Source organism: Oenanthe melanoleuca, chromosome 5 (genome assembly GCF_029582105.1).
Source record: "Oenanthe melanoleuca isolate GR-GAL-2019-014 chromosome 5, OMel1.0, whole genome shotgun sequence".
Lineage (NCBI taxonomy): Eukaryota > Metazoa > Chordata > Aves > Passeriformes > Muscicapidae > Oenanthe > Oenanthe melanoleuca.
The window spans coordinates 23,309,230-23,336,247 of NC_079339.1; the positions used below are offsets into that span (position 1 = coordinate 23,309,230).

The window sequence follows — 27,018 nt, forward strand, 5'->3', positions numbered from 1 at the left end:
TGCAGCTAGCCCTAACTGCACCCTGACATCAGCTCTCCTGGTATGACTGCCAGGACAGCTGCACCATGAATGGCATCAGGGAACTCAACTTGTCTGAAAATAGCTGTGAGGAAAATGCTATCAGTTACTTTTACCTGCATTGCTTCCCCAGCACATGTGGTTTAATTCCAGAAATGGCATATAGGCACCATTAAGGTAGTAGAATAAAAGCAACAGAAACCAGGGACTACTTAAGACAAGACTGCTGCCAAGAATGAGCTCTGTCACGCTATATCAGGCTTCACTACCCAGCTCAGAAACTCATCTCAGAGCAGCTTCAATCAGATGTGACAGCCAGAAGCTTCTCATCTTACTGCATGTGCCTACCATATCAGATCTCACTGTGATCATACACTTAGAGCATTGCTGATTCCCAGAACACAAGACCCTGCTAAACCTGCAAGGGTTTTTCTGCAGGGCTTTCCCCCCCCCGCCCTTTTTTCCCCCTAACAACTGTATTGCTCCTGATTGCATGTCTGTGTCCCAATATTTTATGTATCTTCCTAAGATGATACATGACCCTTCCATGGGTCCTAGGTTTCCACTGCAAGGAATTTTATTGTCTACCTTAACATCTGTGGATAATGTGGAAATGAGTGAAGAAAACCTCTAAATTTAAACTGAAGTTGTCTTGCCCAGATATTAGTAAATTTAAGAGTTTCTTTTAGTGACAAGCTGGTGCTACAGAGCAAACTTCTTTTCAGAGGTAAGGAAATTCCAGTGCCTTCCATCTCTGTAATACCATGCTACTGATTAACTTTTGTTGTTCTCATCCTCCTGAACCTCTCATTGCTCTGCAGTCCCTTTTTTTTTCACTAAAGCATGAAATGAACTACATGCCACTGACTTTTAATTCACAGCACAACCATATTTTTTCCTATTTTTCTTGCATTATAACTGAATTACTTTCTAGCCAATACCCTACTGCTTCTAGGCAGGTAATACAGCAGTTAAGAGCCCTGACATCATCTTTGCTCTGAAATAACAACTTGCCTACCTTGATTACTGCCTCATGATGCCTTGATTACTGCATAGCCAAGGAATAGCTTCTTGAGAGGTCTCCCTTGATTAAATCAGGGCTCTGAAGATGTAGAAGAGTCTGATGGGGAAGCCATACCAGGCATGGATGAAGTCTTGGTCTTTTAGCCTGGAGGAAACTGAGGGGACCTCATCCCTCATCCTGATCTTCAATATCCTCATGAGGGGAAATATAGGGGCAGATACTGATCTCTTGTCTTTAATGACCAGTGTCAGGACCCCAGGGAATGGCCTAGAGTTGTGTCAGCAGAGATTTAGGTTTGATATTAGAAAAGAGTTCATCACCCAGAGGGTGTTTGGGAACTGGAACAGGTTCCCCAGGGCACGGAGCTTGGCAGAGTTCAAGAAATGTTAGGACAATGCTCTCGGGTGTGACCTTTAGGGATATCCTGTGCAGGGCCAGGAGTTGGACTCGATGATCTATGGGGTGCCTTGCAGCTGAGGACATTCCGTGGTTCTGTAAATCATTTCCAAACAATCGTTTGTGCCATTGTAGCAGGTCCGGTGCCCTGTCGGCTGCCGGAGCAGGTGATGCCTGCAAACGCTGCTCCGGGCTCTCTCCCCGGTGGCAGGTGACCCACGGCAGGCACTGCCCCATTGCTATTCTCTTGGTTCGGGCCCGCAGCGGCCCCAAAAGGAGGGGCACAGCCGGCACAGCGGCGTAAGGAGCTGTGGCACTGCCGTGAGCGCTCCGAGCTCACGGGGTCTCGGGGCGTGCAGCGCCCTGTGTGTGTAAGGCGGTGCCGTGACTCCCGCGCAGAGGCGGAGGTGACCCGGAGCTAACGCTGCCCCACGTCCCGGGACCAGGGAAAGAGGGACCTTGCTCTCCCCTCGCCGTTCAGACCCACGGCCACGGCGGGGGGCCGGCCCAGCACGGCCCTACCGCGGCTGCGGCGCCGATTGGGCTCCGCCGGCTGCCGTCCCGCGGGGGTGTCTGGGAAGGAGAGATCATGGCGGCGGTGCCGAGCAAGACGGAGATACAGACGCTCTTCAAGAGGCTTCGGGCAGCGCCGGCCAACAAGGTAGCGGGGAGTGGCCGGGGTCCGCCGGACTGTCCGTGCCAGGCTGCTGCTCTGCGGCCGCGGCCTGCGCTCCAACCGAGCCCCGGTGCGCTCCGGGCCGCGCTGCGGCGGCTGTTGGGGCGGCCGGGCAGGGGCCCTTGGGGAACGCCTGGGCAGAGCGGCGGGGCCGCCGTGCTGCGGCAGGGGATGGCGGAGCGGCAGAGCCGTCCTTTCAGCCTCGCTGTCCCTCTGCCTTCGCTTTAGTCGTGCTTCGACTGCGGCGCCAAGAACCCGAGCTGGGCCAGTATCACCTACGGGGTCTTCCTGTGCATCGACTGCTCCGGCGTCCACAGGTCCCTGGGCGTGCACCTCAGTTTCATCAGGTGCGTGGGGAGCGGGCAGCGCCGGCGGGCCTGGAGCAGCCGTCCCGCCTTGGGCTGGGAGCACGCAGGGACGGGGAGAGAAGCCTTGTCACGGAGCGATCACCTCGGGGTTTGTGGGGTTTGCTCGCTGGAGGTACTGGGTCACTCAGCACTTCCAGAATGGAGTTTCCAAAGCACCACAAGTGGCATGTCATGACATGTAGCTTTCGCTAACCTTGCCGAAACGCTGTCTGAACTTGGCATTGTAGGAGCAGAGAGGAGAGTGTGGTGTGTGAATCTTGCCAGTAAGGCAGCGGTGTGGTGTATATGCTTTTTAGTAATGCTGAGCAAGGCAAAAAGAGGAATTTTGTTTTTTTTTTTTTTTTTTTTTTTTTTTTTTTTTTTTTTAATCAACCTAATGGGGAAGATGATATTGGCTTTTCAGCCTAGTTCTTGTTTTCAGTACTTGTAAAAATTAGCATTTTAAGCTAACAGAACTGTGACCTTTACTTGTTTGAGAGAAATTGAGTAACTGGTATGAGATACTCTGTGTCCCTTAGCTTTACTTGGATGTGTTCTCAGTTGCTTTGTCACGTGTTCTGGCCTAACATGTGGGATGGGCTGAATATGAGTCTCTCTTGTTGAGGCGAGATCACATGTAGAAGGGAAGTTCTTGACTATGCTTTCCTAGCTCAAGCTATGCCCTCCAAACAATCCTTATATGGGAGAGATCCTCAAAATTTGGATAAAAGCTGGTCTTTTTTCTCACTTTAAAAGTTGAATTTAATTTTTCACAGCAGCAAAGAAATTCCCAAGATGTTCTTTCCACATTTGCCTCCTACACTTTGGAAGAGTAGTGGGATCTGACCATTTTAGGCCAGAGCTTGGTTTTGCATTTGATTTGCCTGGTCTTTATTAACAGAAATAATTGGTTCTCACACAGGTCCACAGAGTTTGATTCTAACTGGAACTGGTTCCAGCTGAGGTGTATGCAAGTGGGCAGTAATGCCAATGCGGTGAGGAGCCTCTGTAGGCATTTTGCTTGCTTTCCCTCTTGCTAATCCGCATCCTCTATTTCTTGTCCCTTTCCTTTATGTGGCTCTCTTGGTACCAGTCTTGTTTGAAATGTGTAATGAAGGGGGGCATTTGTCAAGTGTGCCTGGAAGTCAGACTGTGACCTTTGCATGTGTTGTTCTCTGATGTGCAGATCTCTCATATTTTTGCACCTCATTTAAATGAGAAGCATAGCTTCCTTAAATGATAGGAGTTAATAACACTGATCAGTTTGAAAGCTCATGCTCAGCACTGTGACTCAGAATCATGCCTCTGCAGAGAAGATAGATGATTTTCATAGGTCCCTGGAGTGAGACTTCTTGTAGAAAGCTGATCAGTGAATGGTTGGTTCAGGCTGTGTTGTCAGTTTGTCATCCTCAATCTCTGGGAAGTTTTCTTTTTCTGTTGAGTTTGTCTAGTGCTTGCTTGAGTATGATCTAGCAGTCAGAAGACTGAATATTCCTCTCTTTTCAGACTGCTTTCTTCCGCCAGCACGGCTGTACCACCACAGATGCCAATGCTAAATATAACAGTCGAGCTGCCCAGATGTACAGGGAGAAGATCCGGCAGCTGGCAAGTGCTGCCATGGCCAAGTATGGCACCGATGTAAGTCAGAGAGCTCTGGAGTGCTAGATGGGTAGTGCTGGATGCTGAGTCTTGTAGGGTACCTTCTTTTCTGCCTCTTCTCTCTTTAGTTGCTTATAGATGGACTGAGTGGAGCCCCTGGGCACTCCCCTGACAAGAGCGATGCTGATTTCTTCATGGAGCACACACAGGTGAGAAGAACTGCCTAAACCAGGCAGCCTTAATAGCTCTCCAATAGCCAGCTGTTCAACCAGGAACAGTCCCACTTAGCTTGGAAGGATTCTAAATTGTATAATTTTTCAGTAGTAATGTGGAGGAAGTCATCTGCCTGGGACACGGTCACATATCTGAACAGTCCCTGTAATACCCATGTTCTTTGGTTTTGAGACAATCTTTAGCTTCAAGAAGTACTCAAAGCTACCAGCTATGCCCTGGAAGATGCTTTGTGTGCTGTGTTAATGCTTAGTTTATTGCACAGTTAAAGCAAGGACTAGCTATTACTTTGAACTTCTGGTTTAGAAGAAACTTTTCAGTGCATAGGTTCTGGTAAAGTGGATTTGGCAACTGCACCATGCCAAGCAGACTTTCTTAGGTAATGTCAGAATTGGCTGTATGGCAGATACAGACAGTGGAAATGGAGATTAATTTTTACCAGGAAAACTCATTCAGACTTGTCCCAGATTTTAACTCATTTCCTTTAACCTGGGAAATCCTCATATTAGCCGGCTTGTCAAATGATTCTGTCATTCCTCCTAGCCTTATGTTCAGCTTATCTTCCTTTTGTTTTCTTTTTTTAAATTTTGTCCCTGCTAACGGAATGTGGACTTGTCCATATGTTATGTTTGAGGAAGGCATAGTCTAAAGTTTGGAAAAAGTTTCCTTTGGCCTAAAATTGAATACAGGTTACTAAACCTGTAGTAAATTCAGGATTGTTTGGTTCATTCATCTTCTGCAAATAACTGGAATGAGTATCTCCTTGCAGTCTTCCAGTACCTGGGATGTAGCAGATGCTAGCCAGAATCCTGCACAGTCTTCTCCAGAGGTAGAAAAAGCAGCAAAGTCATCAGAAGGAAGCGAAGTTTTGAGTGAGTTCTTTACTGAATAGTTTTTCCAAGAACCTGCCTTCATTTTTAGGAGAATACAGTTCTGTACCACTGTTGGAAGGGCTGAACTTACCCTTTGGTTCAGGCCTGAAGGAGTAGAAGTTCTGTGCACTCTTATGAAGTTCAGTTAAATTACTGGAGACTTCTAAAAACACATCTCCATTTGGGCTCAGTTCTTCACTTTTCCTGAAATGCACACAAAACTGTTTTGGCTTAGCTGACCCATTTCCCTGCTTTCAGATGTAATTATTTGTCTAAACACTCTTCTCTACCCCTTGAATTTGATGGGTCTGAAAATGGCATAGGACTGAAAACTTTCTAGGGTGAAGGGCAAGGAAACCAGGAACCTGGGGGCATAGCTATAATTTGAAATAGCTATGTTTCAAATGTATGCAGAGTGTTTGCTTTCTTTTAGTGTTAAGAACACTGCAGAAGGAATAATTTGCTCTGTGAAGACATAAAGTAGTTTTCCGTGGGAAATTGCATATTTCAAGCTGTAACAGGATTTATTTGTGGGGACAGGGGAGCTAGGAGAGATGAAGTGGAACTATGAAGATACTGGAAAGAAAAGTGTTGAGAATCAATCTGCTGAATGTTCTCTTCTGATTTTGTGCCCACAGATCCCAGCCAAGGTCCATCAATTGACTTGTTAAGCACATCTCCTAAAGCTCCACTAGGTAACACTCTTCACTCTCAGATCAGTTTTGCTCTTATACCCACTGCTCAGTAGTACGCTCAGTGAAGCAGGAGGCAATAAGCCAATTTTCAGAATGTCTCAATAAGCTTTTCTCCATGTTGAACCAGTACTTAGGATGTTCCTGATGCCCAAAACCAAGTCACAGTTCCCTGGAGGTTTCCTCCTCATTTGGATAATCAAGTTCAAAGCTGTTGATCCCAAAAGCACGTTTTCCTGGTTTTGAGCTTTGGACAAAAATTGGCACTTGAATATCTAGAACTTGGGTGATCAAGGCCACATGGCTGGGGTTTTTTTGTTTGTTTCCCCATGGAACCTTTGTAGGCAAATGAATTTTTAGCTTTCAGACTAATAGGGATTTGTATCTGATTCTCCCCTGCCATTACAGTCCTGGCTGCACACAGAACATCTAGGCTGGAGCTTCTTTCCTTATTGAGAGCATACTGCTAGCCCACAGTGGGTTCATTCTGGGTGGAAGGCCTGTGTCCTCAAGAGTTGTTCATTCCCCATGTTTTACATCTCTTCCTCAGACATGTCCATGTATCTGTCAACACAAGGGGCTGCTCCTGCTGGAGGTAACTGGCTAACAGCTGGCCTGCACTGGCTGCTTGAGACCACTCTGCTTGCCCCTCCTGAGATTCTGCCTTTTTAAAGTTTTAACTTTAGCTTCCTGTGCTTAGAGGAAGAGAACAAGACAAAGCTTATATCATTGTAGTGAGATCTAAACCATATATGTTGTATCTGTAAAGAGACCTTATTAACATTTCTGTTAAATGTTTCCTGAAAGATAAAAAACCCCAAACACAAATGCAAACAACTTCAAGTGTTAGGAACAACAAGTGGAAAACAGTTTCAGATAGTGTGAATATTTTGAATTCCCTTATTTAGAAAGATTTATCATAAAACTAGAAAAGATTAGAAAACGTGTCAAGAAAAATTTGTGGGCTAACAAAAGTCATGTAGCTGTAGAAAACCAGGAGACACACACACACACACACACAAAAGAAAAGCCCAACAGGGGTAATAAAAGATTTTGGACTTACCTATAAGAAGCTGGAAGATGTTTTGGGCAGTCCCTCTCTGCTTTGTTTTTACACTTTTCCCCAGACATCTGCTGCTTGGCTGGCCATTGTCTGGTTTTACAAGTGTGGCATGTCCTCAAGAGTGACAAGTGCAAGGTGTTGGGGAACCTGTTGCTTTTACAGCTTGCTGCACTTTAGATTAATTTTCTTTTGTACATTCATGTAAACACAACTTTAGGGTTCTTGCTGCTTTGTCCCTAAGGCATTGGTGAGGCTCTGACCTTCACATGCCTCTGAAGCTGCATTTTATTGGTCTTTCTCTAACTATCCTGATACCTACTGAATAACACTCAGAGGAGTTATTCACAGTTCTTAATTTAATTGTAAGTTGCTCCAGAAATGGACATGCTTCTTTAAGCCACCAGCCTGCAATTGTGGAGCTTCTACATGCATCTTTCTTGACTGGGTGAAATCACCCAGACTTCTGATGTGAAGCTGCATGGTGTGCCCTGGACGCTACTGCAGCTGGACTGTGGTGGATGTTCATGTGGGTTGCTGTCTAATTTTGGCCTCTTAAATTAATTCCCCTTTGCTTATTTGCTGCTTGCCTCCTTTTGCAGAACTTAAATCCTCCCTAATTGGAAAGAAGAAGCCAGGAGCTGCCAAGAAAGGGGTATGTCTGATCTCTTTTATGGAGGGGAGGTAAAGCATGTCTGGCATTTCTTCTGTCCATCCCCTCATCCGTGCTTTCTGCTTAACAAAGCTGTGTGACAAAGCCATAGAGATCTGTTTTGGGGAAAGGAGACCTGTATATTACTGCCAAAAAAATTACATTCTGGGTCATTACTGGTTGTGGTGTGAAGTGTTGGCCACTGCTGGGTTAACTCTTGGGTGTTCTTCCATACTGTGTTGCATGATTTTCTTTTGGGTCTGCAGGCTGTGACTACACAGGGAGACTGAAGGCCTCACTGGTGCAGCAAGAAGCAGGATTCAGTTTTTCTTCTACAATGAACAATCTAGGATGAAGAATTCACAGGATTTTGGTTTTGTTTTTCAAGATGGGTGCAAAAAAAGGTCTTGGAGCCCAGAAAGTGAGCAGCCAGAGCTTCAGTGAGATTGAGCGACAAGCCCAGGTGGCAGAACAGCTGAGGGAGCAGCAGGCAGTGGAGTCCAGGAAACAAGCTGAGGAGTCCATGTAAGTGCCCTGTTTGGGATTAGTACCTTGCATGCCTAAGGCAGAAGTAGTGTGAGGTTAATGCTGTTCACCCTAGGATCACCAATTGTGACTACAGAACATACTGCATGAGAGGAAGAGCAATAGCTACATGGCAATATGGCCCTTGCAGCAAGGCGCAAGTTATATTGCTGTATTTTATTTAAATTAGCATTCCTGGAAGAGTGTAGGGGAGCAGATACTTCTGTATCATGTGTTTCTGTTCACCTTTGGCCAGTACTGAAAAAGCCAAAGGCTGAACTGGATGGTTCATTCTGGGTGCAGGGGTGGGGAGAAGAGAGACACTGTGATGCTTACAGTAAAGAAATCATGGTTAGCCAAAGAAGAGTTGAATCCCAGTGGAGGAGATGGCAAAACAAGCAATAGCTTCTGTTCTAGCATTTTTGGCAGAGCTGTTGTGAAAGTGGCTGATTTGAAGGGTGGTCAGGGTTATTTAACCACTTGTTCCTCTACAACACGGGCAGCGAGGGAGGGTAATGAGCTGGCACCCATCATGGCTCTCTCCCTTAGAGTCACCTCAATGCGACTGGCTTATCAGGAACTGCAGCTTGATCGGAAGAAGGAAGAGAAGAAACTCCAGAACCTTGAAGGGAAGAAACGTGAACAAGCAGAGAGGCTGGGCATGGGATTAGTGTCCAGAAGGTACTTGGCTGTGGATGGCATAGGACAGACAGGTGTCTTGGAAGTACCCTGATCTGGAAAAGTTTCTTGAAGGCAGTAGTTTGCTCTTGTAATAGATAAGGAGATGAGTTTAAAGTGCTCATATGCTGGTCTCTGACTGAAAATGCTTCGGGCCCCAGAAGGAATAGGGGCTATTTAAAGGTTCTGGTTCTCATTTGAGCTTTTCCTCAGATCAGTGTGGCCTGTCAGTGTCTAGTACTAGAGCCCTGCTGCTTGACAGGTGTCCCTCTGCAGAATCCTTCCTTTAAGAAGGTAGCTCAAGAGTTCTGAAGGAGCCTAGATAAGTGGTGAAGGGGGCTGACATCCCCCAACTTGCCCTCAAAACTTGTGTCACCTGCCCTGCCTGTGAAGGCCAGATTCAGTTTCAAGGTAGACTGGTTGTAGGGACTAGATGCTGTCAGATCCATCAGCCCCCTAACTCTGCCTCTTCGTTGTGCCAGTTCTGTTTCACACTCGGTGATGTCTGAGATGCAAGTAATTGAGCAGGAGACGCCGCTGGTAGCAAAATCTTCCCGCTCCCAACTGGACTTGTTTGAAGATGGTGGAAGCTTCACATCTGGGCCCCCTAAGTAAGACTTGCCTTCAGTGTAGTCTTTGCTTATTCCTGAATTCTCTATCTGGTGTAAATTACCTATTTTTGGTACCTAGGTACAAATACAGTCCCTTCTCATTCGAAGATTCATTTGGCTCACGATGGGAAACAGACTCTTCATGGGGCATGGACAAAGAGGAGGAACCAGAGGTGACTGTTTCCAGCATTCGACCAGTTTCAGAGAGGTAAAGTGCCTTCCACTGTTAGTGTACCTTGTGCCCTTGTGTAGGGGACAAAGGATAAGTGAGGGAGCTGTGGCATAGATGCTGCTGCATTACAGCAGGAGCCTTGTGCTGCAGAAAATGACTTGCATAGGCACAGACAAGAAAAAGGGCCTCAAGTGAAAGGGTCTTGGACACTTTTTTGCCTGTCATGTCCCTAAGTTTATACAGCCTCTGTGGTCATCGAGTACTGACTATCCTGAGGTGGGGAGAGGACAGCCCCAATGTAATTAACACTTAAGGATGACTTGCTTTTCTTTGATTAGATAGGGTCTGAGACAGAAGTCTGATTCTTTACTGTGTTGGTGAGCTTAATCTGAGATGTCTCCTCTTGTTTCCTTAGACCTACCAGTAGGAGGGAGATGGAGAACAGGCCATCCATGGTGGAATCCAATGAAGCTCGGCAGAAGTTTGCAGGGGCTAAAGCTATCTCTTCGGATATGTTTTTTGGGAGGGAGGCAGATGCTGAGGTAGATGCATTCTGCAGTTCTTACACTGGTATAGCTCTGGCTTTACCTCCTTCTGTTTTCTCATATCCTACTTTGTTCCCTTCCTGTATAACCTTTTTGTTTTGTTTTCTGGTGCAGTATGAAGCCAGATCCCGACTGCAGCAGCTCTCGGGCAGCAGTGCCATCAGCTCTGCAGACCTGTTTGGAGAGGCTGACAATGCGCAATCAGGTTTGTTAGCACTCAGTGGGTTGAGGAAGAGGACAGCTTTGGAAGATCTAGACTGGAGGGGATCAGGGTGCTTTCTGGAGCTGAGGGACTCTGGGCTAACTCTTCCTGGTTCTTGTAGGTGGTGTGTCCATTGGAAATGTCCTGCCTGCAGCTGACATTGCACAATTCAAACAAGGAGTGAAATCAGTTGCTGGCAAGATGGCTGTCCTGGCCAATGGGGTGATGAACTCCCTTCAGGTGAGTTTACATTATGGCACCTTCAGAAAGGCTGTCATGTTCAGGGGCTTTTACCATAACCTGGCTTCCACTGGAATTACCATTATTTTCTCAAATTATGTGGAAAGTCCCAGGTAGACACCTGTCTTTTATAGCTGTTGACTGCAATACAATAGGTGAGCAATTGCAGGTGGCCAGTGAACTCTCCTTGGCCAGCCTTACCCTCCTGCTGTACAGGACACCTTGTTGTGTCAGATACAACTTTTCCCACAAATTTCAGGCAGAATTTTAGAAGTCAAGATCATTTCATCTGCCTTTGTACAGCATCCTGTCTAGATAACCACACACTGAATTAAAGTACCCCCCAACCCCAATTTCTTGTTATCTGTCTCTGGATTTTGCACAGAAGTGTTTGTAGCAAGGTGTCTCTGTCTGTTTCCTCCTTAGGATCGTTATGGTTCATATTGATGACCCAGGGACTGGAAAGGGAAGCCAGCAAGAGGCTCTGATGCCACCTTTGCCTGGAGTAAACTCTGCAGGATTGTCTTATTTGTCTGGGTTGGGTGGGGAGGGGAGAAGGTAAGCTGAGGGGGTCAGGACATGGCTATGCCCAGGATGCTTTCTGAGTATCTCTGGATTCCACTCTATTAAAATTCAGTGTGCCCTCATACCCACTGCTATCTACTAGCCAGTGGAGACAGGCCTTCTCACAGGGTTAACCTCATTGCTGTAAAAGATATGACAGGAACTCCTGGGCTGCCCTCATCAGTGCTTGTCCTTCTTTGCCCTATACCTTAGCTCACCAAGTGAAAGAGAAAAGGGGAATGCTATTTTTCTGAACATCATGTGACATGACTGTTTTTTGTTCTGATCACTGCTCCCAATCCATGGTGCTGTGGAGTCCTCTGTATTTGCAGGGTTTGCCTTTTACCATGATCTAGTCCTTTTTACTGTCTTCTAAACCAGCATATATGAATGCAGGAGAAAAAAAAATCAAATCAAAGATTATTTTTTTAGCTTCTAACTACATCATCAACAAAAAAGGCCCAGGTAAAGAAGTAAAGAAATTTACTGGATCCCTGGTTTATTTTGTTGCCCAGCCTTGGATCAGATCAAAGTACTGAGCTTCTTAACCATGAGGTTCAGCATTGAGGACTGTCATTTTAGTCCTGTTCAGCTTGGTCTCTGGTTTTAAGGAGTGCTTTTCCTTAGACTGTGGTGTTGAGGACTAGGTAGTAAGAAGGGTGGGAAAGGGCTAGTTACAAACTGTTAGCAAAAGAGTGGCTGCAGCTGTTTCTTCTGGAGCCTTCTGTGTGGGACTGGGAAGAGGCTTGCATGGGCTTCACCTCTCCTGTCTGGTTGAGGGGCTGTGGAGCTGCGGGCAGGAGGGGAAGGGTTACTTGGCTGCTCTATGCTGATGTTTTACCTTGGTGGGGCATGAGGAGGGTGAGGGTTGGGTCTTCCTTGTGTCTGTGCTCTGACACAGTTGTGTCAATGTCACAGTATCCAAAGCAGGCTGGGTCTGCAGGGAGCGGTGGTGCAGCTACAGGGCATGGTGGCAGTCCAGGTTCTCGGGGGTGTGGGGCCAATGCCTTCCCCAGCCGAGGCGAGGGGTTCCTGGGGCCCTGGAAGGTGGCTGGAGCCCTGCACTGGTCCTGCCCACCAGATACCACTCCCCATGAGGAGGGCCAGGCAGCCCAGAAGACCCAGACACAGCAGAGGCCTGACACAGCGTGCTTTATTGCCAGGCGGTCACAGCCACTCACCGAGCTGGGAGAGAATGCACAGATCATAAATATATTAACTTACAATAAATAAATAACCCTGCCAGCACCCTGCTACAAGCTTTGGGTTACCAGCTCCTGGTGGCCCGTGCTGCAGCACTTTATGACCAGGACGAGCACAGAGACTCCCAAAGAAGCCTGAGAAACTGAAGTTTCCCAAGAAATAACTAGTCTATGCAAGCTGGGGCACAGGAGCTGGACTAAACAAAGCATTTGGGTCTGTGGAGGTTTGGTTGCCATTAATGCAATTTGATGCTACTTACTTCTGTAGTTTTAACGGCTACACTGCTGTTCCAACAATACCAATATTTACCAAAAAAACCAATTTGATCTCCTTTGAGACTACTTCCTTTTCCCGTAGTGCTTCTGCCCACCCAGCCCCAGTAGATGCTCTATACGCTTGCAAGCCATGCCACCTGTGGCCAAGGAACTTAACCCTATCCCTCTCTTCCAAATCCTCTGAAATTCACTTTTCCAAATGACTGTAATATGCTGTTGGAGAGACAGGGAGACCTCACAGTAGAGCACTCAGTACAGCAGCAGAGCCACACAGCACCATGCAGTACTTACTGCAATCTAGCTTATTTGCTGTATTTGCTTTGGCAAGTCTTGGACACATGGAGGAGAAAGCATAAAGCAGACAGGTTGCATGGCAATAACTAAGCTGCCCTTTTTTAGGAATGTCAGGAATTTCCTTACCTTTGATTATATGCAGATGCAGCTTTCCGGGGAATAATAACGGAACACAAGTGCAGAGCTGCTGCTGGCGATTTAACCAGTCTTATCTGGGCCAAATCTGAACAGAGCAACATACCAAAACACTGGCAAGTGGCCTGTACTGGTGCTCCCACTGCTTCAGCACCTGCTGAACTGCGGAACTGGGAGGGATCACCCCAGTAAGAGTACCCGTCTGGTTCCAAGTAGTGGCAGGACTAGCAGCTGCTGCCTTGTCTTGCCTGCCAGCAGAGGGAAGCATTACTCTCTAGCTGTAAATGGCTTCTGCAGAGGTGCTATTCCAGCACTGATTTGGAGCTAAGAAAAAGGCAAGTTGTTCCTGGGAAAAGATGGGTGAACCCGGCACTGGGGATTAGCACAGCCACACACACACTGCTGATGTAGACAGAACCCACTGTTAGAGCAGATGCTCTGGGAGGCGGTGCTGTTCCTCCAGTGGGTTCTGGAGAAACCCAAGATGGGAATGGTGCCCACCCTCACAACCTTCAGTTTTCAGAAGAGTCTGTCTCTTCATTGGAGCCTTCACTCTCAGCATCCATTTTTCGACGGTGGTGTAGAGGTTTCCAAGGTGAGTTAATCCTGGGTGAGTTACGAACGGGCATGTTTGCTGTATCTGTGCTGGAGCTGGCAGGACCAGAGACAGAAAGCCCTGAAACCTGAGCTACCCTGAAAGAGAAAAGACAAATGCTAGGCAGCATGTTGCAAAAACTTCTACTGCAGCACTCTTGGAGTGAACCTAGGAGAAAGACTTAAAACTAGCACAGGGATGGAAAGATGTTCATAGCATAGAGGGGAAACATGTTGTACTGGTACCTCCCAGACTGACTTTGTGAATCTTCTCCTATTTAAACATATCTTCTGGGCTGATCTTGTTCCTTCCAAGAGTCTCTACTTATCACCATCCAAACAATTTCCCTGTTCATTAGAGACTGCTGCTTCCTTTAGAGCCCTCTGAGTCAAACTCTTCCCCTGTTTGTGAAGACTTTTTGTAAGGATTTTAACTGCACTGAGGCACCACAAAGAAAGAAGCCCTTCCTGTTCAGGCTGATCTTTTAGCTCTTCTATTGTTTTGTAGTAGAGCAGAGGAATAGGACAGTACTTTATTACTCTTCTTTAGCATGCTACCTTTAATCTGTTGCTTTACCTCCTAGTTTAGGCAATTCCACTTACAATTTCTCAAGTTCCTGATCCATGGCAGGGTCCAGAAACAAGTCTCCTTTATCTGGCAGAGCCCCTGGGAGAAAAAAAACAACTAATGAAAGTATCAACAGGGTTAGGCTACTCATTCTTGGAGAAAAGTGTTCAAGCCATAGCACCATCCAAAATCTTGCCTGCAAGACGGAGAACACTTTTCCTTATACCTCTTAGAGAAATGGACACAATGTTGAGGATCATAGATAAAGAATGATCCATTTTCTGTGTCTTTCATACATGCTATAGCTGAGCTCAGATGAAATGGGAAGTAGTCTCACTTCCTAGAGCCCTTAGGATTGGCAGTTTTCATTCACAGTACAAAATTAGAGTACTGACTGTCGGAGACGTCAGCTTTGGGCCTCTATTCATTACCCAGTATAGTCACCAGTACCAGATGTAATAGATGTGGTGTTGTCAGTGCCACAGCCTGAAACATGCACTATACCACCCAGGGTTACTTATTTTTGTGCCACCTGCCTTTCTTGTGGCACACTCATCCTGGGGATCAAAACAAAGATTTTAGGCTTTTGCTTTCCTTGCAACTCAGGAAAGGCAGGCTTGACTCTTGTGCACATTGCCTATAGGAGTTAAGGGTGGATGAACTGTGCTCCAGCATTGCTTGCTACCTGGGTGTGAGCGTGAAAGGCTGAGCCAGTAACTGGGTACCCTCTCAGTGTAAGAGCAACAGGCTCCTTTTCACATTAGAAGCCCTCCTCCAGATGAAGGACATGGTATAGTTCAGGACTGGAACAGCTGTTTGATAATCCTTGCTCTTCTCTGAAAATACTGGGACCTTAGTAGAGCCAGAAAGGAAGATGGCATTCTTAGGAAAGCCCTCCTTCCTAATTCTTTAACAAACTTCACCTTGTATAGGGGTCATGGGAGAGTGTGCTCAGCCAGCACATAAATGAGAACAGAACAGAGATTGCCTACCAGAGCACACCAGAACAAAAAACCCATTTGATAATCTGTATGAACAGTACAGTTAGGAATGCTATTTCTAAGGTTTATCAGGAGACTTAGGTGCTACACACAATACCTTTGGGAAGGGGCTTTGTATTCCCTGAGGGGACACAAATCTGTTTTTTGTTTGCTACCTTGCTCTTGAAGGAGAGGCTGGAGAGCCACCTCAGAGGCAGGCTGGCAGCAGTTATCAAAAATGTAGCGATGAGTATCTGAAGACTAGAGTAAGTTTAGACCAGAACCGATTCCCCCATTTATTTGGGTTCTGGTCTACTCCTCCTGTAAATGAGCAGGAAAATCTGGCACTGCAAAACAGTGTCAGGAGATCCATGGAAGTGTCCCAGTCTGCTTCTTTTTGTGGACTCAATTAAAAGAATAAACAACTAAGGCTTAACTTGTTTCTGTAGCTGCAGAATGCACAGTGAAGTCTCTAGGGCACAACATTTACTTGGGAGAGTTGATAAATGGCACTTGAAGAATTCACAAATCAACACTGACGTTGGAGATACACTGCAGATTCCAGTCTGCCTGGCAAACTCAGCAGCACTGTCCCAGGCTGAACAAGCTGCCTTAATCTCTACCCCTGTTCCTCAAGAGGAGCTGCTGGCTTTGTGAGACCAAAACCTCCTCTGCCTGAAACTGCTCTCACTGAAGGGCTTTGGGAAGCTTGTGATCCCCTACAGACCAAAGCCTATTGAAATCACCCTTCAGGAGAGATTAAAAGACACCAGGAAAAGAATCCTCCTTTCCTTGCCAAAAACGCTAGCACCTGTCAGACTTGTGGTTGCTGCCCCTCCTCTGAGAGAGGCCTCAGCAGGAGCCTGGCAGAGGGCCAGAGGACAGGCCTATATTAATGGAAACGAAAACCCACTCACTTTGTAGATGGCACAATGGAGGCTATGGGCAGGATTTTTTTTTCTTTTCATCTGTTTTCTTTATGCTTGACTAGAAGTGGATTTCATAGGGCAAAGGAAAAAAAGATTTTGCTTGCTGCCATCCAGGCATCACCTTCTTCCCAGTGAATACACTGCTTTCTAAGCCTGTTTTCAGAGAGGATTGCACGGCTGTATTCATGCACCTTTGATATATAATCTGCCCTGCCCCAGAGGAGCATTAGCAGCTCAAATGGTTTGCTGCATGAAGGGGCTTAGCCAGGGAAGACACACTTTTACTGTGCTGTGACACACACCTGTGCAAAAGAAGCAGCCCTCAGGCAAGGTGCACCTTTTCATTGAGTTTTGTCTTTGCGATTAGGGACTGGCAGATACTCAGGCCCAGATGTAGAGGAAGAGGATACTTACCCAAAAACAGAGAGAGACATCTACCCTTAATGGCCACATGATTTGCTTAGTGGAGATGGGCAAAGATGTGTTTGGGAACACCTCCATACACAGCCCTCCCTCCCTGCTGCTTCCATTTAAATTTGTCTTGTCAAACAGAAAAACCATTTCTGTTCCTCTTTGTAGGAGGGCAAGGCATATGGGGAAATATGAAACTGTGAGTGAATTATGGATGGATTACATAGTCCTTTGCCAATGTAACACTGCTTCCTTGCTCCAAACCAGCACAACATAGAAGCAAGCAGTGAGATGCTGGTTGTAATCTCTGTGGTTCCCACAGCAGTATAGTACAGATTTTTGTAGCAGTTTGTTTTATGTTTGGATTTTCAGCAGGCCATAGATAGCTACTTGCAAAATCACACTGCCTTGAGGGAACATGGGGAAGAGCTGGGAAAGACTGGGCTTTTAACCTTTGAGCCAAGAAGACAGCAGAGATTTTCTATTAGGTGTGCCTTCTCTTCTTATAGATGAGAGAAGCCATTTAAAATCTGTGGGAGCACAAAGGGTGAAAACATAGGATGGCATCTCAATTCAGTAATCCTTGAGGAAGCTCCACAGCTTCAGGCAGACAGTAAGGCACAATATTATGGTTTTGAAATTAATCTATCAACACAAAGATGAAAAACTTCCCCTCACTCTCTTCCTGACAGTGTAAAATGTGGGTTATAATTACAAAGGAAATTCCACAGAAACACAGAATGACTAAAAATCTAGAGCTGTATCATTTAGATAAGTCTTACCTAGGGCTCGATTGATGCCCTGATCCTTTGCAAGAGCCATAAGGAATCCATAAAAGGTCATTCTTTGCACGCTACTCAGTATTTCTTTCACAAGAGCAGAAGGTGGGCAGCTAGAAAAAGAGAAACAGAGATCATCTTGTCTCCTAAATTATAATTTTTTTTTTCTAAGACCCAGCTCAAAATCAATAAATTTTACCTTTTACCTGTTCTAACACTATCAGGTTGCCCTGACTCAGTTTAAAACAGCCACCAGCTTGCTTACTGAGCACTGGATCTGCTCCCCATTTGCTAAGCAAGATCTTTGAGCTGGGGGACATCCCTAGAAGCAGTTTTACGTGTCTTCATTCCAAGGACAGTGAGAAAAGTCTAGATTCACTCAGAGGCATACACATGCCATCTCTTAGCATGTTGATTCAAAAAATCATCTGGGAAATACTTTTTTTCAGAAGTCAATAAACTTTCATAGAAGTGTTAAGTTTGGAAAAGACTAAGACCACTGAGTCCAGTGGTTACTGGAGCACTGCTGTGTTCATCACTAAACCATGTCCCTAACTGCCACATTTACACATTTTTGAACACTTTCAGTGAGGCTGTTACTGCACTTTTATCAGTGATAGTCATCCAAGGGGCAAGAAAACCTCTCCAATGATAGCCTAAATATGTCAGAGAACACTACTTAGGTGAGGACTAAATTAGCATATTCCCTTCTTCTACACTCACCTTAACCCCTGGTCCTGAGTTCTAAGCAGTATCTTCATGGTGATTCTTGCTCTTGAAATCCTTGAAGGATTTCATGCAAAATCAAACTGCCTCATAAAGAGGAAGTGTTGAATAGTCAATTGCATAGTTGTACCCCTGGGAGATGTGGGGGAGGACTGGTAATCCCTCAGGCAGAAGTGGTTATCAAAGCCTGACTGAGTATTGAGCTACTGCATGAAAGGCTGGGAATGGCTCCCCTCACAGTGCTGTGCAAAGCCTGACCTACCAGATGGGCTCACAGGACTCTTCCCATCTGAAGTTCTCTGGACATGCAGGGAATGTAGAGCTTTTGTTGTTAAAAAGAAAAAAACAACCCATCAACTCCATGCTTAGATATCTATAGCACTAGACAGCAGTTCAGCAGTAATTTTGTGAATAATAAATCTGGATTTGGAAACCTGAAGTAGAAATCAGGTGGAACTTGTTATGAGTTATTGTCCTGAGTTATTTTGTGTTTCTAGACCATGACCTTCTAGAAGGGCATATTCTCACTACCTGCAAGAAACTATGATGTCAAAGCTATACAGTAAAGTCTGGTGTTGCTCCATCCTCTGCTGGAGACCAGCTCCAACACAGGCTCAGGTACAGACTGACAGTGTGAACTCACCTAGGTACTAAGGCTTCATACTCCATCCACCCAGTGAACTCTTTCAGGTCCCAAGAACGCAACTGCACTTGTTTATCCCCTCTAGCTAACTCATGATGGATCTCTCCATGATGAAAGTCAATGCAGAAGTGAGATGGAGAGCAGAGACCCAAATCCATCTATTATTTCAAGAATCAGTTCAAACCCCATGTTTCTTTCGTCCATGAAATTATTTCTCTCATTCGGTTAAAGCTATTCAGCTATGTTTCCCTTTGTATTTCGTCAGTGAGAGCCATGTGGGAATATCATCCTGTTCAAAGTCCTCTCTGTCTTCACAGCTCCAAGCTTATGAAGGGTCTCCAGAGACAGAGACTTCGAATTTGTATTTTAGGCTCCATTCATACCTGTATTTTGATCTGTCACACAAAGACTCCAGGCACTGGTAGAAGAGAGATGCCTCTACTCCTTCAAGTGGGTTGCAGTCATTTGGGGACTGGCGCTGCCGATGTTGCCCAGAGGATGATGTTGGCACAATCACAGTATTTGGATTCTTACCAGCCAGCAGGTCTTGATAAATGGCAGCCACACTTTCTAGGAACTCTAAAAGAACAAGAGCAATTTAAAACTCACAAAGCATCCTCCTGACCTACCAGACTGTGGCTTAAACTGTTGTTCTATGTTGTACATAGCACTAACTGCAAATAAGCAGCATCCTGCATGTTCAGAACAGATATTATGCATGCCCATACAGCCATTTCCATAAAGTTGCTGTCTTCTTCTTATTAGGATGATTATGAGACGTCACTCATTCTGTTGAAAAGATTATTCTCAAGGGAACAATGGCTAGCTAGCACACTGATAAAACAGTGAAGCGTGAAAGCTAATGTCAAACACAAAACTAGTTTGTGAAGTCTAAAATGTTTTCCTTCTCCACCTCTCGCCACTGATTAAGAACTCATCCAAGCTGGGAGCAAATTTTATTGAACTGCAACAGGAGGAAAGGGAGCATGTTAGTTAGGGCTCCAGGCTGTATCCCAGCTTGCCTCCGTGCTGCTCCAAAGTAAATATAACACAGGATCTAGACGAAGGGCCAGGGCAGGTCAGGGCTAGAGTTGGCAGAAAGCCTCTCCCCAGGCTCCTCATACTACCCACTGTTTACTGCAGGAGTCTAATTTTAAACAAGTTTGTTTATGGATGTGGTCAGCAGTTTACAAATCTAGATTCCATTTGGAGTGGTTTGCATGTGTGTGGGTTGGTGGGAGAGTGTATGACAGGCTGCTTGTATGCACTGTGCCTGAGTGAACAGGACAGGGATGGGATCTTTGAGTGTGTGTACACAAGAATGAGCTTGCCAGGACTCCAGTGGCTTTTAAGTTCCGAGTGAATGGAAGTGCAATGCTGTGCGTGAGTAGGGTGGAGAGGAAAGTCAGAATGTCAGCAGGCCCTGAGGCTGTGCTGAGGTTCTGCAGCTCCATGGAAATATTTGTTATATCAGAGAAAACTTTCCAAACACATTTTCTGTCCCTGACTAAAGGAATTACAGGCATGGTTCTGCCCCAATCAAAATCACCATTTTGAACTGTTTTTTTACAATGAGCTATCATGGATAAAGTTGTGATATGCACAGCAGAGTTACGAGGGAAGTATATACAAAGAAGTACTGAGAAAAAGAGATTTTTGTATTAGGGATAGCAGTGGTCTCCTAACTGCTAAAAAGATGAGAACTCAGTGGTTGGATCAGATCAGAAGGCCACCCAAGTCTAGTCTTTGACCACAGACTATGCTCCCAACAGCTTCCAGCCAGTGTTTCTATGCCCATCAGAGGGAGCCATTTCAGTGTGAGTGGACAGAAAGTGCTGTGTGCCAGGAGATGAGAAAGTGGCATGCTAGCCAGTGCTTGGGAGCATATCTTGTGCTTCCCAATGAGATTGTCATTCTTTAATCACAATTTATGGGGCTAGGGTAACAGGATGATGTATTTTAAAGCAGTCTTCCTGTACAGGACAAACACCTGAGTGCTCATCCAAGTTTCTCCACCTTGTCTCCTGAAGTTTAAAAATACCTGAGGATTTTACAGATGTGTATGTGTGGGTGAGCATGAGAAAATACATACATACAAACCAATATTATTTGATTTGTACTTTTCCTGCCAAGAATTTTAGAAGTATTTCATCTAGTTAAAACTCAGACTGAGGAAGTAGGAAAATACAATAAATGACCAACAATATGAAGACTGTTCATATGGATTATCTGTTCCTTTTGCTTTCCAACTAGGGTGTCTCAAATCAAAACAAAAGAGGTGGTTCTTCACAGGATAGGTGTCAAACCTATGCAATTCTTCACCAAAAGGTGTGGAGGTTACAATTTTATGTGATTTCAAGGGGAGGCTGAAGAAGTTCTTGGGAGTGGAGTCCACTGAGGGTTCCTAAACCCACTGGAATTATACCCAGTTCAGAAACTCTTTGAGCTGAAACCAGCTTACGGTTGAGCAAATATTAAGGGGAAAAATTATATAGATTTGCCCAGTTGCTTTTTCTTTAATGGCACCAGCTGGTGGGCTTTTCCTATGCTGTCTCCAGCAGGACTGAATAATTTCTATAAAGAAAGGGAAAAAAATGTTCCTAGTAAAAGCTGATTGTTAGCTGTTAACATAGTCTAGATAAAGCTGAAAATTTATGTCTCAAGGCCAAGATAAATAAATGCATCAGACATAGCAGTTGTGGGTATGTCATTATTCACAACAATTTGGAATCTCCTCATTAAGTCTTATAATCTCTTGACATCTGTGATGCTTTTCATCAGTAGAGTCCATTAGCTATATATTTTCTGTGAAAAAAACATACCCTTTCAAGTTTCAAAAAAGTGCAAAGATTAGGAAGCTGTAAAGTTGTAATGCTACAAGTGGGAGAAGTCAACAGCTTCCTAGCATTTACCTGAGTAGTAGAACTGGATCTGGAAAGCAAAGAGGAAATCAGAAAAAGACATCAGGCAATCCATTGCATCATCCATCAGCACAATCCTATGATAAGATGAGAGAAACAGTTTAGCATCTACAAAAAGCAGAAGTTTGTAACCAGGAACCCCAGACCTTGAGAACGTGCATCCAAGAAACTATGTGCAACTGAGGATTGCTAGTGGCCCAGTATAAGAAGTCAGGAGACAGAAATGGGAACGCCCATTGCTGCATGGATGTGGATGCCCCAATATCAAATGAAGGCAGCTTAAGAAACTGAAGCGAGGAGAAGATCCTGATTGTCAATCACACACTTCAGCTACAGTATGGACAGAGCAGTGCAACATTCAAAGCCTGGTGGATGTGATGGAACAAACACTGGTACAAAAAACTGCAAGGCTGATTCACATGGTTATATAGAATTGTAGAATATCCTGAGTTGAAAGGGATCCACAAGGATCATTGAAGTCCAGCATCTGACTAAATGCACCTACAGACAGGACAGTTACACAAGTAGTAAAATGGTGAAAGCAGAATGAGACTCATGCTATTCCGCTGTATATCAAAATTCATCCAACTGAGACATTTTTCAGATTCATAAAGGTCACAGCAGCTGCAATTCAAACATCTATACTCAAACTAACTCTACTTGACTATAGAGGAAATAATATTGCACCAACAATCTTCCTAACTGCACTCTACGAACATCCTATCCTCCCTTCCTGATAAAAGAATTGGTATAGATTATTTTCATATTAGGTCTATTATTTGACTATCAAGTCAAGTTTCAAGGCAACTGAAGACTTCTTGGGTGAGGGACAGTCTTCTTTGTCCTTGCTGAGTTGTAGGTGCATGTAGGGAACTACATGCATCCCTATTTTGAAGCATGTTTCTTCAATATGGAAAACACCAGCCACAGGCCATAAAGATGAAATGTAAGTGATAGCAAAGTCCAGTTCTCCCTTTCAGGAAAAAAACAACCTGTGGATTTCAGGGCAAAAATGAAAACAAAAACAATGCTCTGGTCACTGCCACCACTACCTAAGGATAAAAAGGTCAGTATCTGAAGTGGGGAAAATCAAACTCATCTAATTAATGACAGCTTAGACTAAAAAACAGAAGAAAACACTCCACTTTGACAGGGAAAAGCCCAGAATATTCAGGCAATGCTAATGAAAGGCAATTGGTATTTCTTTCCAAATGTGTGTAGGTCTCCTGAACCTGTACAGTCAGCATATGGCACACTGTGCCATGTGATGATTGTCAGTTCACTACAGCCAAAGCATGGGTTCTCCAGTAGGACCCTTTTGAACACAAAGCCAGATGCAATCTGCACACCAACTCCTGCAGCATCAATTGTCTAAACACATTGCTGGGGAAACACTGTTCTGTCTCATGTAAAAGACTCCAGGGAGCTGTGTGGGAGGCTGACCTAGAAGAACATAGTATCTTGAAGACTTCCCTGCCACTCAGACCAGTTCTGTTCACTGTGGCAAAATCAAACATGTAGAGCAGCTTGAATTAATTATCTCAAAGAAGAAAGACTGGGGCTAAGAGGGTCCCCAGGAGAAAAGCCAGTATTTAAAACAAAACCCTTTGAAGATGTCAAAGTGCTTCTGATTTATTTATTACATTCCAGAAGCCTCCTATCTTCCTGTCTAAAAAAGCAGTAGCTTCAGTTCTTAATTCTCACTAATAAGCATGTTACTGAGATTGTCAGTGGCCACATCAAGGAAATGGCTTTGAAGCTGGCAGGCAGAGCATCTTCATCTCTCAGGCAATACTGCTCAGCCACTGGCATTTCCAACCACTATTTAAGCACTGGAAATGCAACTGGCCACATCACTGATGAGCTGCACTCCCTCCTTTGAAATGACAGTCTGTCTCCCAGATACCCTCAAAGCACAGAAACTTTCTTCTCAAAGATGCAGGAGAACAACAGTGGAGAGTGGTTGAACATATTTGTTATGCAGAGAAACAGTATTACATCACCTTTGTAACAAGAAACTCATTTCACTTGCTAAATCTAAAACTCTGGTCAATGGCACCGCTCTGCAGCACCAAGTTCCAGTGACTTACTCAGAGGAGAGCATGAGGAAGTACACAGAATTATAAGAATTTGCTGGACAGTTTTTGGTGTTAAAGACAGCAAGATGCCTCTGTGGAAGCCTGTACAGCACATATGTGACAGAGGAGCATCTAAATAGAAGCAGGTGCAGTCTGGTGCTGGGTTACTGACTCCGCTTGGCCCAGGGGTTTGCACGCCGGAAATGTTGAGAAGTCTTTAAATCCAATACAATCATTTATGAGGAGATTGACTGCAGCTGGCAATTCCCCCACATAGCCAGCTGACTAAGCACTCAAGGAAGCTGAGAGAACATTGTATGCAGCATATCTGCACCTCTTCCTTGAAATATCTGGCAAGGAGAAAAACCTAGCTATGGACTGTAACCTAGACAGCAGGACCAAAATTGAGGACAAAATCTGAAAGTCTGAACTGCAACTTTAAAGAGTTCATCAGGTATCTCATATTTCAAGGGATTTTTTTTTCTTGTCCAAATTAGACTTTAAACCCTGAGGCCACAGATGTATTTAAAAAGTTAGTAGTTGGCAGTTAGTGAATAATGAAAATCAAGGAGGAACTTTGGAAAGGACTGAAGAAAAATGTCTGCACTTGAGGCATTCTGGTAGAGGGTATGGTGGTCTTTCAGGGTACAAGTGGGTTTGGCTGGCAGGAAAGCCTTACTATTGTGCCAATGGGGAAACTTTACGGTCTCCTGATTGTGGTTAAAATCTCAGAAATCCAGACTAGACAGGATGTTCCCAGGACAATCTCTAGACGGGGAAAGTTGAAAGGACATTTACCATTTTCTTCTACCATTAAAGGCTAATTGACACAATCTGTGTTGAAGCCAGGCTGGCTCCAATGAGTTTTCAGAGACTTAGTTTATTTACTGAGACATGGAGGCAAAAATAAGCAAAACATACAAAACAGTCTGCACTCTTAGGCAATCTTGTAAAACAGGGGCACTGAATTGCAAGCCCCAGTTTCATTAGTACTGATTAGTGCAACATGAGCTCACACACCAAATAAAACAGCATAGGAGTTGTGAACTACTTGGCTGTCACTATTCAAATGTGGGCAGTGAGTTCCTTGTGTTTCTCTTACAATAGAAAAATCAGTGCTTAGGCACAGATCTTAAAATCATGGCATCAAACCAGAAAAATTCCTTCATTTTCTGTCCTGCAGTTTCAAGATTCAGAAAACCAAAAAGTGTCTCTGAAGATCAAAGGTATCTCTGTAGATTAAAGTCTTTAATCTGCTAATGGCTATAACCATTTAAAAAAACCCAAAACCATCCCAGGAATCTCACACAGATATCCTAGTTAATTTTTTTGGGTATGACTTCTGCATTTGTGTAGCACCAAGAACAGGAAAATAGAGCTCTCTGATGTCATGTGAATAAAACCTATATTGTTGTAGCCTCCATTATTATGTTCTGACATATCCTAATCTTAGTCCTATTGTTTGTTATCAGAGCATAGCAACAGCTCCTGCCTGAGTGGACTGCACGTGCTGTGAGACCATCTCAGTCATGCAGCACTGAGGCTACAGCTATGACTGCCCTCTTCCCAGCAGCACCAGTGCAGCTCCTGGCTATATAACTGAATCCTGTGGCTACTCCCGCTGCTACTTTATTTCATTCCTTTCCTAAGAAAATTAGCAGCAAAACCGTTGGGGGTGTGCAGACTGAAGAAGGAACAATGTCTTTAGGTTTGCCCTGTTCATGTTTTGCGAAGACTAGGTCAACACGTGCTGCAGAACTCACCCTTCTAACAGGCAGTGACCAAGGAGGACAATGGGAAGTGCAGACCAGAAAAAGGACAAGAGAGTGAGCAACAGTTGTAAGCAAAGAGGAAAATGGTTTAGAAATATGACAGGTTTTATTTAAATTGTTCAAATAGATTAGCTTTTTTACAGAGCTAGCAGTGTGCAAGTAAATCTCTAGCCAGCCAAAAGTAGGAGTGAGGTCACCCCCACCTGAGCCTGGGTGCCCCTGACAGAGATCTCATATCTCTCCAACACCTGCTCCCAAAGCCAGCTTGTCTGTCTCTATAACACATGCACAACAGTGCAGCAGGCCCCTAAATGGGGCCTCTAGTTTACAGCAGCCTTGTGGACTAAATTCCTTGACACAAACATCACAATATGTGTAGATATGCTGAAGTCTCCTTCATTGCATGCACCATCACAAATTCCTGCTCAGTTCAGCTGGAGCCCTATGAAATACACACCAGCACACAGGACTGGTGCTTGTCTACCTCCATGAAAGGAAATAGCAGATTCATCTCTGCTACAGGGCTAGAGTTTGTTCTTAGTTTGGCACTGGGGGACAAGCAACTGAACAGATGTGTGTACCTTATTACATTTTCAATATCAGATAGTTAATAATCAGCTCCCTGCGCTGGACTGGAATCAGCAAACACAATCAGTAAAATATTCCATATCACAGTATCAATGCCCTGAGCTAACTATTTGCTTTTTGCCTTGTCTAGATTAAAATAAATTTTTAAACAAATTAGCTGCCATGTCCTTAGCAAACATACTTTAAAACACTGGCAATCCTTCAGAGGTTAGTGTGTTTAAATGTGATCAACCATAGAAGCTGGGGCAAGGGGGAACATTTTAGAATGGTAAACAGTATTTGAAATACAGTTTAAAAATCATGTCAGTTAAAAACATATTGGCTAACATTCTTTTATCTCCAACTCACCTGAACATAGAGCTAACAGCAGCATTCTGCATTGATATTTCAGTCTTTGTATACCTTAAATATACACTCTTTCACATTGCTAGAGAAACACCCTGTTCTTAACCTCAAAAGATGGTGTCTCTTTTTCCCAAAACCTTAAAATCTGAAGGTCCCTGTTCATACCTTCACCCACAGGTCTAGTTCCTAAGTCCATGCATGTTGGACTTGCCTTCAAAGAGAGAATGAGGACCCACCTTGCTGCTTTCTCAGTGAGTTCCATTGGGAAGTCAGGGCAGAGCAACTGCAGCAGACAGTGGTATTCCTGTGCTGTCAGCAAATCTGCAGGAAAAGAGAGGTGAGAATATTGTAATTCTTTTACAGGCTGTTCCCTCCCCTTGCTTCCTCTCTAGTATTCCCTTTACTCCCAATTCAAGCAGTCTGAGCTTTAAAGACAATATAACTTTCAGAGCAGTGCTCTGCAGATGGAATTTCCAGCACCATCTGAAAGAGGCCTGATGAAGAGAAATCCTATTGAACAAGCTCCTGCAGAGAAATTGGTAACAGGTAGTGATTCAGTGTGAAAAAGGGGTAACCAAAATAGGGCAGTTTCAAGTGAGAACACAGTTTGGTTTGACTTGAATATAACCATGTGGAAATAGGAATCATTTCAAAGTTGCTTAAATTTGCTGAA

General features: G+C 44.6%; 2 protein-coding genes across 4 annotated transcripts in view; one reads left to right on the plus strand and one right to left on the minus strand.

Annotated features, from left to right (window-relative positions):
- The first annotated feature begins 1,499 nt into the window (after positions 1 to 1,499).
- On the plus strand, positions 1,500 to 11,595 carry ARFGAP2 (ADP ribosylation factor GTPase activating protein 2). 2 transcript variants are annotated; one of them, XM_056492612.1, is made up of 17 exons: positions 1,594 to 2,099; positions 2,343 to 2,461; positions 3,384 to 3,456; positions 3,968 to 4,099; positions 4,189 to 4,269; positions 5,061 to 5,163; positions 5,802 to 5,858; positions 6,406 to 6,450; positions 7,518 to 7,570; positions 7,956 to 8,092; positions 8,642 to 8,773; positions 9,253 to 9,381; positions 9,461 to 9,589; positions 9,969 to 10,095; positions 10,213 to 10,303; positions 10,422 to 10,540; positions 10,967 to 11,595. In XM_056492612.1, exons 1-17 carry the CDS (start codon positions 2,028 to 2,030, stop codon positions 10,985 to 10,987), a joined length of 1,620 nt encoding a protein of 539 aa, XP_056348587.1. In that variant the 5' UTR covers positions 1,594 to 2,027; the 3' UTR covers positions 10,988 to 11,595. The 2 variants fall into 2 exon arrangements, with proteins under 2 accessions (XP_056348588.1, XP_056348587.1); XM_056492613.1 differs by lacking the exon at positions 6,406 to 6,450 and having other exon boundaries at positions 1,500 to 2,099.
- A 94-nt stretch (positions 11,596 to 11,689) lies between these two features.
- Positions 11,690 to 27,018, minus strand: part of CSTPP1 (centriolar satellite-associated tubulin polyglutamylase complex regulator 1) — a 78,623-nt gene continuing 63,294 nt past the window's right edge. For both annotated transcript variants that reach the window (XM_056492614.1, XM_056492615.1), the window contains 6 exons: positions 26,582 to 26,666; positions 21,554 to 21,639; positions 19,025 to 19,220; positions 17,276 to 17,385; positions 14,209 to 14,272; positions 11,690 to 13,704 (listed from right to left, as the gene is read on the minus strand). In XM_056492614.1, the coding sequence (XP_056348589.1) occupies positions 13,524 to 13,704; positions 14,209 to 14,272; positions 17,276 to 17,385; positions 19,025 to 19,220; positions 21,554 to 21,639; positions 26,582 to 26,666 (722 nt within the window). In that variant the 3' untranslated portion in view covers positions 11,690 to 13,523. The remainder of the gene's footprint in view (positions 13,705 to 14,208; positions 14,273 to 17,275; positions 17,386 to 19,024; positions 19,221 to 21,553; positions 21,640 to 26,581; positions 26,667 to 27,018) is intronic.